At 52.8% G+C, this 12,112-nt stretch overlaps 1 protein-coding gene across 9 annotated transcripts in view; it reads left to right on the top strand.

Annotated features, from left to right (window-relative positions):
* Positions 1-12,112, top strand: part of NOD2 (nucleotide binding oligomerization domain containing 2) — a 33,775-nt gene that overhangs the window by 12,301 nt on the left and 9,362 nt on the right. For 8 of the 9 annotated variants that reach the window (XM_029211444.1, XM_029211434.1, XM_029211406.1 and 5 more), the window contains 4 exons: positions 2,026-3,841; positions 7,702-7,785; positions 8,017-8,100; positions 10,371-10,454. In XM_029211444.1, the coding sequence (XP_029067277.1) occupies positions 2,026-3,841; positions 7,702-7,785; positions 8,017-8,100; positions 10,371-10,454 (2,068 nt within the window). Of the gene's footprint in view, positions 1-2,025; positions 3,842-7,701; positions 7,786-8,016; positions 8,101-9,901; positions 10,016-10,109; positions 10,455-12,112 lie in introns of those variants that run through there. The other variant, XR_003791904.1, reaches the window with a different exon arrangement.

The following is a 12,112-nucleotide window of genomic DNA, read 5'->3' as shown; positions in this document are numbered from 1 at the left end:
ATGAGAGATACATTTTTTTTCCTGGAGAATTTTGATAGCAGCTGGAAAACCTGCATGGGAAATCAGAGTATTGAGAAAATATATATATTTCGGTCTCCGTTCAGTGCTCCTAGTTTATCCAGATGGCATTAAGAGCAATGACAGGGACTTCCCTGGTGGTCCAGTGGCTAAGACTCCACGCTCCCAATGCAGGGGACCTGGGTTTGATCCCTGGTCAGGGAACTAGATGTCACGTGCCGCAACTAAGAGCCTGCATGCTGCAACTAAAAGATCCCACATGCTGCAACTAAAGATCCCGCATGTGGCAATGAAGATCCCGCTTGCCACAGCTAAGACCTGGCACAGCCAAACAAACAAGTAAGTAAGTAAGTAAATATTTAAAAAAAAAAAAAAAGGCAATGACAATCATCAGCTTTGGGAACAGAACAGGGAGCACAATCACAAGCGTGTCCTTTGGACGACCGTAAGTACAGCTTCAGTGTGCTCAGAGCGCTCTGTGAGAATTGCCTGTCAGTCTTTGAGCTGAGAACAAATGGGTCAGTACCTGGTTGGGGGCAGTGAGGCTGTGATGCTCTGAGGTCCCACCGCCCTGGGATTCTGGACCATAATTTCCCCATTTCCTATAAAAAGAACTAACCCCTGACACAGGGAGTGGTTTGCTCATGCTGGTATTAGGATGATAAAGGAAAAACAGCAGCTCTGTGGACACATCCTAGACATGAGAATTTTTATTGCAGAGGGTTGTATGAGGAGGATGGGGAAGTGTATATTTATCAGGGAATCTTGTCTAAGTCCTTGCCTGGAGCATCCCAGTGACCCTGACACAATCCAGTGCTAGCTCCACCCACGTAATCCAGGATAATCTTCCCATCTCAAGGTCTTTAGTTTAATCACATCTGTCTAGTCCCTTTTGCAAGTAATTTAACATTCACAGATCCTGAGGATTAAGATGTGGGCCACTGTTGTGCCTATCATACCCAATAATAATAATGATAATCAACACCATTTTGTGAGAGTTAACCGTATGTCAACATTCTTCTAAACTCTATTTTATCTCATTTCTTTCTAAAACAATCCTTCAAGGTGTGAATTGTCTCCAATTTTAGAGATAAGAATACTGAGGCCAGAAAGGATGAGAGGCTTGCCCAAGCTGATGGTGGACCCAGATTTCTTTCTTTCTTTTTTTTTTTAGATTTATTTATTTATTTTTGGCTGCATCGGGTCTTAGTTGCGGCACGCGGGATCTTCGTTGCGGCGCGTGGCCTTCTCTCTAGTTGTGGCGCGCAGGCTCCAGAGTGCGTGGGCTCTGCAGTTTGCCGCACCCAGGCTCTCTGGTTGAGGTGCGCGAGCTCAGTAGTTGTGGCGCGGGCTTAGTTGCCCCGCTGCATGTGCAATCTTAGTTCCCTGACTAGGGATCGAACCCGCGTTCCCTGCATTGGAAGGCGGATTCTTTACCACTGCACCACCAGGGAAGTCCCTGGCCCCAGATTTCAAACTTAGGTGTATCTGACTTCAGAAACCGGGCTCCTAAGCGCTTAAACCTTCTGTTTGCCTTTAGAAAGAACAACTGAGGCTGAGTGGTGAGGGGACTTGTCTAAAGCTCCTGAACCAATATGGTGGGACAGGCATCAGAATGTGGGTCTTCTGACCCCAACCTGGTGCTCCTTCTAATCTTCTACAGCTCTTTCCAATGTCAGTAATAATAATGGTGCTAGGCAATGTCTTTTGACCACTTTGTGTGGGACACTGAACAAAGAACCGCCATGCATGATCGTCATTGGGCCATGGTTTCTTACATGGGTCCCTATCCCTGTAAGGTAGGAACCACTGCTTCTCCCATTTCACAGGGGAGAAAACTGAGTCTTGGGAAGGTTACGTGACCAACCTCAAAGTCCCTAGCTTGTGAGTGGAGAGCCAGGATGAGCACCGCCCGTGTGCCACATCCCATTTCCCCAGGCAGCCCACCCTCTGGTCAGGTCCCATCTTCATCATGGTGCCACCTCATTTGTTTCTTCTGTCTTCCAGATGCCGCCTGTAAGAGGTACCTGTCCAAGCTGAGGACCATGGTATCGGCTCAGTCTCGCTTCCTGAGCACCTACGATGGGACAGAGAACCTTTGCCTGGAGGAAATATATACAGAGAATGTTCTAGAGATCCGGACGGAGGCGGGCATGGCTGGGCCTCTGCAGCAGAGCCCCGCCACCCTGGGCCTGGAGGAGCTTTTCAGCACCCGCGGCCACCTCAACGAAGATGCGGACACTGTGCTGGTGGTGGGCGAGGCGGGCAGCGGCAAGAGCACGCTTCTGCAGCAGCTGCACCTGCTCTGGGCTTCAGGGAGGGCCTTCCAGGAATTTATCTTCGTCTTCCCATTCAGCTGCCGGCAGCTGCAGTGCCTGGCGAAACCGCTGTCGGTGTGGACGCTGCTCTTTGAACACTGCTGTTGGCCCGACCTTGGCCAGCAGGACGTCTTCCAGGTCCTCCTCGACCACCCCGAGCGCATCCTCTTAACCTTCGATGGCTTTGACGAGTTCAGGTTCAGATTCACGGATCGAGACCGTCACTGCTGTCCGACCGCCCCCACGTCTGTCCAGAGTCTGCTCTTCAACCTTCTGCAGGGCAACCTGCTAAAGAATGCCCGCAAGGTGTTGACCAGCCGTCCGGACGCGGTGTCGGCGAGCCTCAGGAAGTACGTGCGCACGGAGCTCAACCTCAAGGGCTTCTCAGAAGAGGGCATCGAACTGTACCTGAGGAAGCGCCATCGCGAGCCTGGGGTGGCCGACCGCCTCATCTGCTGGCTCAGAGCCACCTTGGCCCTGCACAGTCTGTGCCACCTGCCCGTCTTCTCCTGGATGGTGTCCAAATGCCACCAGGAACTGCTGCTGCAGGGCGGGGGGTCCCCGAAGACCACCACAGATATGTACCTGCTCATCCTGCAGCACTTCCTGCTGCATGCCTCCCCGCCAGACCCAGCTGCCCGCGGGCTGGGAGCCGGCCCGCTTCGGGGCAGTCTCCTCACCCTCCTGCACCTCGGCCGCCTGGCTCTGTGGGGCCTGGGCACGTGCTGCTACGTGTTTTCCCCCAAGCAGCTGCAGGCAGCACACGTCGACAGTGAGGAGGTTTCTCTTGGCTTCCTGGTGCGTGCCAAGACGGTCGTGCCTGGGAGTACAGCCCCCCTGGAATTCCTGCACATCACTTTCCAGTGCTTCTTTGCTGCATTCTACCTCGCTCTCAGCGCCGACACGCCGCCATCCTCGCTCAGACACCTCTTCAACTGTCACGGGCCTGGCTGCTCGCCGCTGGCCGGGGTGCTGTCGAAACTGCGCATGCGGGGTTCCGGGTGCAAAGAAGGCAGCGTGGCCGCTTTGCTGCAGGGGGCCGAGCCGCACAACCTCCAGATCACAGCGGCCTTCCTGGCGGGGCTGTTGTCCCAGGAGCGCCGGGGCCTGCTGGCCGAGTGCCAGGTGTCTGAGAAGGCCCTGCTCTGGCGCCAGGCCTGCACCCGGCGGTGTCTGGCCCGCAGCCTCCGCAAGCACTTTCGCTCCATCCCACCGGCCGTGCCGGGCGAGGCCAAGAGCATGCATGCCATGCCCAGCTTCATCTGGCTCATCCGGAGCCTGTATGAGATGCAGGAGGAGCGGCTGGCGCGGGAGGCTGTGCGTAGGCTGGACGTTGGGCATCTCAAGCTGACATTCTGCAGCGTGGGCCCGGCCGAGTGTGCTGCCCTGGCCTTTGTGCTGCGGCACCTCCGGCAGCCTGTGGCCCTGCAGCTGGACCACAACTCTGTGGGCGACATGGGCGTGGAGCAGCTGCTGCCTTGCCTCGGCGTCTGCAAGGCTCTTTAGTGAGTGTTGCCGGGCGATGCTGGCTGGGCACAGGGGGAATGCCACCATCGGGGTGCAGGTAGGGGAGCCCCCGTGCTGGGAGCCAGGAATCCGGGCCCAGCCCCAGGCCCTGCCACCCCTTTGGTGCAACCCCAGCCGAGTCCCCTCCCCAGTCTGGGCCTTAGTTTCGACTTATGATAGCGATAGTCGTAATTCATGAAATGGTCCACGTGCCAGGCACAGTGTTACGCTCTTCCCAGAAATACCTCCTTTAATCCCCATGACCACCCTGGGCTATAGGCAGGGACATTATTTTCCCCATTATCCTCAATTAGAGGCTCCGAGAAATGAGGTAACTTGTCCAGGGTCACATAGGAGATGGCAGAGCTAGGATTCACAAATCACATCTTTCTGGTTACCAGTCTCTGTTCTCCACAAGCAACCTGTGTGTGGACGGGCTTCAGAGGCACCAGGGCAACCTTTAAGTCACAGGCAAAGTTGGGTGTAATATGTGTTTGTATTAGGAACCACCTCCAAATCAAAGGTGACTTGCACCCCATGAGAGATTTTCTTTTATTTTTTAAAATGTATTTATTTATTTATTTTTAATTGACATATAGTTGATTTACAATAGTGTATCAGTTTCAGGTGTACAGCAAAATGATTCAGTTATACATATATATGTCTATGTCTATATAGTTTTTCTATTCTTTTCCATTATAGATTGTTACAAGATATTGAATATAGTTCCCTGTGACACACAGTAAATCCTTGTTGTTTATCTATTTTATATATGGTAGGGTACATCTGTTAATCCCATAGTCCCATGAGAGTCTTTAAAATCCCAATGAGATGGAAATTTCGAGACCCAAGAGATAGAAAGTGGCCACAGAGTTTCACCTGCTTTTTTATTCCTTATGTAGTGGAGAGATTTGGGCCTGGCCCTTACCACTCTCAGCCCCTGTCTGAAGGTGTGAGCTTTCCCATGTTTCTGCCCCAGCCCCCGTGGGCCTCTCTTCACATCTTGGGCCGGATGAGGGTAGAGGGTGTGCCCAGGTCAGGTGGTCAGCACGCTGCAGGCTCCCCAGCTTCCCTTCCAGCCTTCCTGCTCCCTGCTTTAAACCTCTGAGAATGCAGAAGTTATAGCTTTAACTTGAAATTGACTCACAGCCTCTCCAGGGCTTTTGGTCTACCCCAGGTGACCTTAGATTGACCCTGAGCAAAGAAGAAACCTCTCCTTGACTTTATTAGGGTGACCTACCTTCTCTGGGCCAAAGCAGTGAGATTTTTTTTTCTGCACGGAGCCAAACACATGGATCTCTACTAGAAGCTGTGTGGTGGCCTTTGTTATCAGGACCGTGGTCATAGATTTATAAATACAATGCAATAATAATGTAATATATAACATATCATAGAGAGTTAATATGTATATGATACATAGTTAATGTATGTGATAAACATGTATATATAGGGAGGATGCTGATTTGGATGATTTGAGGAGAGTTTAATAAAGGGACAGCTTACAAAAGCTTGGGCAGGAGTTAGGAAGAGCAGGTAGAGATGGTGCAGGGTCCTGGGGCCGCTGACAGTGGAGATGGGGTAGGGACAGGGCTGTTGGCCTTCTTAGACCTGAAGGGGTGGGGGATGGGAGGAGTGGCTCTTGGCTGAGAGGAGCAAGCCCAGAGGTCTGTCTGGAAGGACCGAGTCTGCAGCAGCCTGGAAGGGCGAGAGCTGGGGGTAAACCCTGGCCTTCCTGTCCTCCCCACTGTCTCCTTAACCCACAGGGAGCTGGAGCAGGGTGTCTGCGATGTAGTCCACTGGAATCAGCTCCCCACCGAGAGCCAGGCAGAGAAGGGGGAGAGTGGATCTGGCCGGGTAGACGGAAGATGGCAGCCCAATACCCTAGTTCCCCAGGAAGTAGGAATCATGATATATTCACTCAGGAATTTCGAGACCTGTCTGTGGGAGCTGTTCTGATAGAAATATGAATGTGTGTTTTTCTGGATAATGGACCTCCAAAGTAGTTCTCCAAAGGGTCCTTGAACCCCAGGGGGTCAAGAACCTCTGGTCTGGATAATCCTCATAGATGGATCCCTAGAATGAGTGGCTCCCCTTCTCCTGGGCTGGGAAGGCCCACGTGACTGCCACGGTGTGTGGAAGGGTTGGGTGGAGGCTGGGGCCCTGCCTCGATTTTCAGAGAAAGACCAGGATGGTCTGGTTCTAACGCTCAGACCAGAGTGTGCAGAGGGACTTGTGGAAATGCAGATTCTTGGGCCTGTTCCCAGTGGTTTCCATTCTGTAGGTCTGAGGTGAGGGCCCCGGAATCTAGGTTTTTAACTCAGTGATTCTGCTACAAGCGGTTCAGAGGCCACACTGTGAAGACTGCTGCTCTGTGGGAACCAGCCTGATTTTCCATTAACAGTGAAAGTCCCTGACCAAGTTCCACCGAGATTTACCCCACACACACTTGGTATTGAAACTGCCATTGCTACAGGGGAGGGGCAGAAACCATGAGGTTGCTGCGTGGGCATTTCCTGTGTGTGACAGAGATAGTGAATGAGGGAGCGGGGCAGAGGGACAGAGGGAAAGAGACAGAGACAGGGAGGGCAGGCGGGAAGGGGGGAAGAGAGAGAAAGGGAAAGAGAGAGAGAGGTTTCTCTCCCACAGTGCCAAGCTGCATCTCTCCCACTTGAAGCTGTTTCCATGCCAACCAAAACCCTCAGGCTTCAGGAAGCCCCATACACAAAGTGCCCCAATGCGTGTAGGTTTCTTTAGACCCCGATTCTGACTCTAGGGCGATGGCTTTCGAAGTTTTTTGACTGTGACCCACAGCGAGAGAGGGTGTGAGCAAGCACACGGGCATGTCAGGTTGAAATTTCACAAAATGACTTATTAACCGTGATACACTCTGCTCTCTTTTTCCTTTCTCTTCTTTTTCCAATTTAAAAATGCTGCTCTAAACCTTCTGAGTTGATTCTGTGATCCACCAATGCATGAATCTGACGTTAAGAGCCCAGAGCAGGCCGGAAGGGAGAGGCTGTACAACGGCATCGTTTAGAGTGGCCTTTGGAGCCAGAAAACCTAGGCGGCAATCCTTTAGGTGCTGTGCAACCTTAGTGAAGGCGCTTCACTTGCTGGGCCTCAGTTTCCTTCTCTCTGGTGGACAGAATAGTACCTACTTCATTAAAGATTAAAGAAGAAAAAAAAATGAACAAAAACAAAAAAAAAGGTTAAGGAAGATTAAATATTGTTACTATTGGGAAGGGCTCCATACGTGCCAGTGATCATATTACAGGTAGCTTTTACTATGTGCCAGGTGCGCACAGGGCTTTATGTGTGCTATCTCTTTAAATCCTCGCCAAGAGCCCAGTGAGGTCGGCATTACCGTCCTTGCTTTTCTACAGATAAAGGGACCAGCAAATAGCTAGTAAGTGGCTGCCAGGGTCAGAACTTCCTTTGAGGGACTCCAGAGAGCTTGAGGTGTTAACCTTTAAGTCAGGGCCTCCCAAGTTGGCCTGAAGATGCAGAATCATGGGCACAGTTGTTAAAATACAGAGATCCCTGAGCCCCTCCCCACACCTGCAGACTCACCAGCTCCAGGGGAGGGCCCGAGAGTCTGCATTTATTTATTTATTTATTTGCGTGGGCTCTGGGTCCCCACTTCCGAAGCCCCCCACCCTACAGAGCGAGTGACGTCAGCACCCTGGCCAGGCATGGGGGAGTCTCCACTTTTCTGGGGTGCTCTTTCCTTGCAGCGTTTCCCAGAAGCACAGATGCTGGCACTTCTGGCTTGAGCAAAGGTCTCTTTTGGGGTTTTGTTCGTTTTTTCCCCTCTCTCATCGGCTCTGTTTTCAAATTTATCTATTTTGTCTTTTTTCAGCTTGCGAGATAACAACGTCTCAGACCGAGGCATCTGCAAGCTCACTGAACATGCTCTTCGCTGTGAGCAGCTGCAGAAGTTAGCGTAAGTCAGGCTGGGCCGTGGACATTTGGCCCCGTGTCCCCAGCCTCACTCCAGGCCATGCCGCCTGGGCAACAGCTGTGAGCAAGGGACAGGCTGGGACAGGGACGTTTGCGTGGCCGGAGGGCATAGGGGACTCCTGTCCTGAGGGACCCGGCTACCCGGGCTTTGGGTGGCCGCTGTCCACTGTGCCTCATCTCATCTCCATGTCTCTTCTCTCTCGGAACTTTCCAGTCTTTTCAACAACAAACTGACCGACGGCTGTGCACACTCCATGGCCAAGCTCCTCGCATGCAAGCAGAATTTCTTGGCTTTGAGGTGAGCCTGGGGCTTCCCTACCCCTGGAGACTGTTTCTCATCCCCACAACTAAATCAGTTCGGTCTGGTCTCGGCTCATAATGGGGCGTGTGATCTCCTCGCTGAATACAGGGGCAGTGTCTCATTGAGAGCAGGGTTTCACTAATGCTGTGACCTCCCCAGCAAACTCTGGGCCAATTCCGCTGAGGCTTCCTGCCCTTTGATCTTTATCTCCCAGGACTGAAGAGGGTTTCCAGGACCTTTTTCTTCCCTGTGTCTAAGAGTGTCACCAGCTCTCTGGGGTGCCCGAGTTCCCTGATGTACATTGAGCACGTGCTTGGCAGGGGGCAGAATGCAGCCGTCACTTGTCACCACAGCGAGGCAGCCAGTTGCCAAAAAGTTCTCAGAAAGTCCTTTTACTGCTTGGGGGGCTCCAGTCTGAGAAGTCTGTGTTTCTGCTGCTCCCAGCCCTCTCGGCCTCAACTGGAGTCTCTCTCCCATCTGACACTGCTTTGTCGCCCCTCCAGTTAGTCCCTGGGTTGGCCTGGCTTCTCTTTCTCTCTGGGATATTCTTGCCTCCTGGATTTATGAGGCAGTAAAAGAAGACGAAGTGAGGAGTTGCCTCCATCCTTTCTTTCTACCTGCTGGGCTGGGTTTAGGGATAGGAGCTGCCATTTTGAAATTGTTGACTCAGTCTCAGGCAGGGCTGTTGAGGCCAACACCAGAGGTGTCATTCTGTACCAAGGACTCTCCTTTGCTGCCACCACCTGCTCCTCCCAACTCTGGAACCCGAGAGCAGCTGTGGCCAGAGCTGGGCTGGCCCAACCTCCAGGGAGGGCTGTAGGGTAGCAGAAAGGTGCTGCACCCAGAACTTGAGACCTGTGTTTTTGGTCAATATAGCATCATAGTTGAGAGCACAGGGCTCTGGAGCCAGACCAACCAGGGTTTGGGTCCAGCGTCCCTGAGATTTGAATTCTCATTAGCTGTGTGACCTTGGGTCAGCCCACTATCGCTGTGTCTCTGTTTTCCCTTGTATAAAATGGAGATAATGGTTGTAGCTACCTCATAGGTTGTTGTGATGGTTAAGCGAGTCAACATACATCAAGAGCTGGTACAATATAGTGAGTGCTTTCTATAGGGAGCTTAGTGCCTGAAAGATGGTGGGTAAATCACGTAAGCTCTCAGCACGTTTATTCTGTTCATCCAGTGCTCCCAGGAGGGATTAGATGTGCAACACGTTTATTGGGGAAAATGCCTATAAGGGAAAATTGGGGAAGGAAGCTGGGGGAGGCTGGGAGAGTTGGCCGACTGCAGTGTAGGTCTGACCCTGAGTGAGGGAGAGAGGGAAGGAAGGAGGGGTGGGAGGAAGCATCTTAGACCCCAGTGCAGATCGGGGAGAGGACAGAAGGCTGTTGGGGAGTCCTCCAGCCAGTGTGCCCAGCAGAGGAGTCTCAGGTCTTCCAGTCCTTGGCTGGGAGCAGCCCGTTGGAAACAGGCCTTGGTGCAGAGGGGACATCGGACTTCCCAGCACGGCAGCTGGGGCCTTTCATTACCCAGGAAGCTCAGAGGTTTGAGAGGCTGCCACACCCCTTCCGGAAGGGAATAATAATACCTGCCCTACAGGATTGTTGTCAGCCAGAGTGGCTTAAAGTGTATGAAAGTTTTTTGAAAGATGAAACTGTATTATTATTCCAGGAAGTCTCGAGCTGTGGGTGAGAGTTCTGGGAACCTCCCTGAAACTCTCTGAGGTGTCTGGATTTTGCTGAAACCCCCTCCTTGACCCCTGCCCGAAGGCTTAGCAGGATCCCTTTCTTTCTTTCAGCCACCTTGGCCCGCTCCAGGCCCTTTCCAAACAGGTGGAGGCTACCAGGCAGCCACAATGAATCTGGGAAGGCTGCACGGGGGAGGCAGGGTCTAGCGAGGAGAGAGTGGAAAAGTGAGTCACCCTTGCTCCCTGGGAGAAGCCTCCTTCCTGGGTGGCTGCCTGTTGTGGTTCCTGCTCAAACCTGTCCCATTGCTTTGCAAAACAGGCCCTTCCACTCCTTTCCCTTTGCTGGTGGAAAATGAAGTCCGCAGGAGCCTTGAGGGAGCTCCCCCAGCGTGAACAGCACGCACTGCGTCTGCCCAGCTGGAACTGGAGGGCTGGTTCCTGCATCCTGCAGAGAAGTCCTCAAAGCTTTCTTCCCTGTTTCTCTGTCCAGGCCTCACTTCCCCCACCAGACCCCGGTCGGGGCACTAACGGTCCTCCCATCCTGCTCTCTTTCTCAGCCTCCTCTGTCTTTTCCTTCCAGGCTGGGGAACAACCACATCACAGCCGCGGGAGCCGAGGTGCTGGCCCAGGGGCTCAGAGCCAATGCCTCCCTGCAGTTCCTGGGGTAGGTGGGATTCTGGGGCCGAGGAGCTTGTGAGGATTCAGGGGCAGGCGAAGCCAAAAGGCCCCAGAGGCCACCCAGGCTGCAGTGGGGAGGGCGAGGCAGGGAGAGCGTGGGCGGCCCTAGGCTGCCTCTGCCTTGCTTCGAGCTCAATAAACAGGAAGTTCAGGATGTCAGGGTTGGGGGAGGGCAGAGCCCATGAGAGGTGGCAGGAAGTCCTTGAGGGTGCTAGGGCTGTGCTTCTCACCTTTGTCTATAGGTTGGAACCACTTGGGAGCTCCTGAAGAATGCCACTGCCTGCCCCAGACCAATTAAATGAAATATACAAATGAAAGATACAAGGTCCAGGAATCAGTAATTTTAAAAAGCTCCCCAGATGATGCGCAGCCTGGGGTGAGAGCCAAGGAAAGAGAAGGAAGTGGGGAAGTTTGGACACTGAACCCAGGATGGGAGGGGCTGCACCAAGTCCTGCAGAGCCCTTGCCACCTGTAGGGTCATGCCAGGCCTGCCAGGGAGGGGAGAGGGGTCAGACGCAGCCAGGGAGGGCAGTCCTGCAGACCTCAGGGCCCCTGAGTGGGGCTTCCTCTGTTTGCTGGGCAGAGCGATTCCCTCCAGTGTTGTACCTGTACAGTTCCCTGCAGACCCTCTCCTGTCCTATCTTCTCCTGGTGTAAACTAGGATCCATTTGATAATAACTGGGGGCTTTAGAACCCAAGACTGTAGGAAGAGAGAATGACCTTAGGGCTGGGGGTTCCAACCCATTTTATAGGCAGGCAAGTTGCCCTCCAGCTCGGTTTGAGCCCCGAGTGGGACCGCGTTGCTGGAGACATCAGCACCTTTTCCAGGATGCATTGGTAGCAGCACAGAGTCTAGGAAAGGGTGGCCACGGCCCCACCGAGTTCCTTCCTGCTTGAGATCACATCTTGCACATCGGGGGATGTTTATCTTTCAACACGTTATTTATTAAGGTACCTGTCTGGGCCTGGCCCTGTGCTAAAATCCCAAACACTGTCATATGATACAAACTGTTCTGTAGCTTGCATTTTGTTTTTCTTATAGGCAGTTTTTACATATGACGTGATCTCATTTTTTAAAGAATAGCTGCCTTAGTATTCTGGTGGATGTCGTGATGCGTTTAGCTGGTTGCATGTCGCTGCACACTTTAGGTTGTTTGCAGGGTTTTTGCTATTACAGTGTCACATCCCCGGAGCACAGAGCAGTGCTGGCACAGGGCCGGAGCTCAGTAACTATTCACCTAGTGAGTGAAAGTGCAGTGAGCATCTCAGGGCCACTGTCTCTGCTCACGTGGGCACCTACAGGTCCAGCCTAACTTCCCACACATAAAATGGCCAGGTCCCAAGGTGTGACCGGGGCTTCACCTTTGAAAAGGGGTGTGTCCAAATTAGGGTGTGTCTGAGGTGTATGAGTCAAAAGGTGGAGTTAGATGCCGTGAAGGGCCCGGGGATGTGAAGAAGGAGGAAGAAATGAAGAGCTGGCTTGTGGAAGAACAGTTAGCCTTGTTCTGGGTGGTCCCAGAGGTAGTTAGGGACTCGTGGGTGGCAGTTAGCACAAGCACGTCTGATCTAATGTCAGGAAAAATATCACAACCATGAATTGGCATTGAGAATGAGTTCCTCGTCCCTGAGGGTGTACACTGGGTG

This window comes from Monodon monoceros, unplaced genomic scaffold (genome assembly GCF_005190385.1).
Source record: "Monodon monoceros isolate NGI ecotype Baffin Bay Population unplaced genomic scaffold, NGI_Narwhal_1 Super_Scaffold_10, whole genome shotgun sequence".
NCBI lineage: Eukaryota > Metazoa > Chordata > Mammalia > Artiodactyla > Monodontidae > Monodon > Monodon monoceros.
The sequence above is the reverse complement of the archived record's forward strand: the minus strand, read 5'-3'. Positions and strand labels throughout refer to the sequence as shown.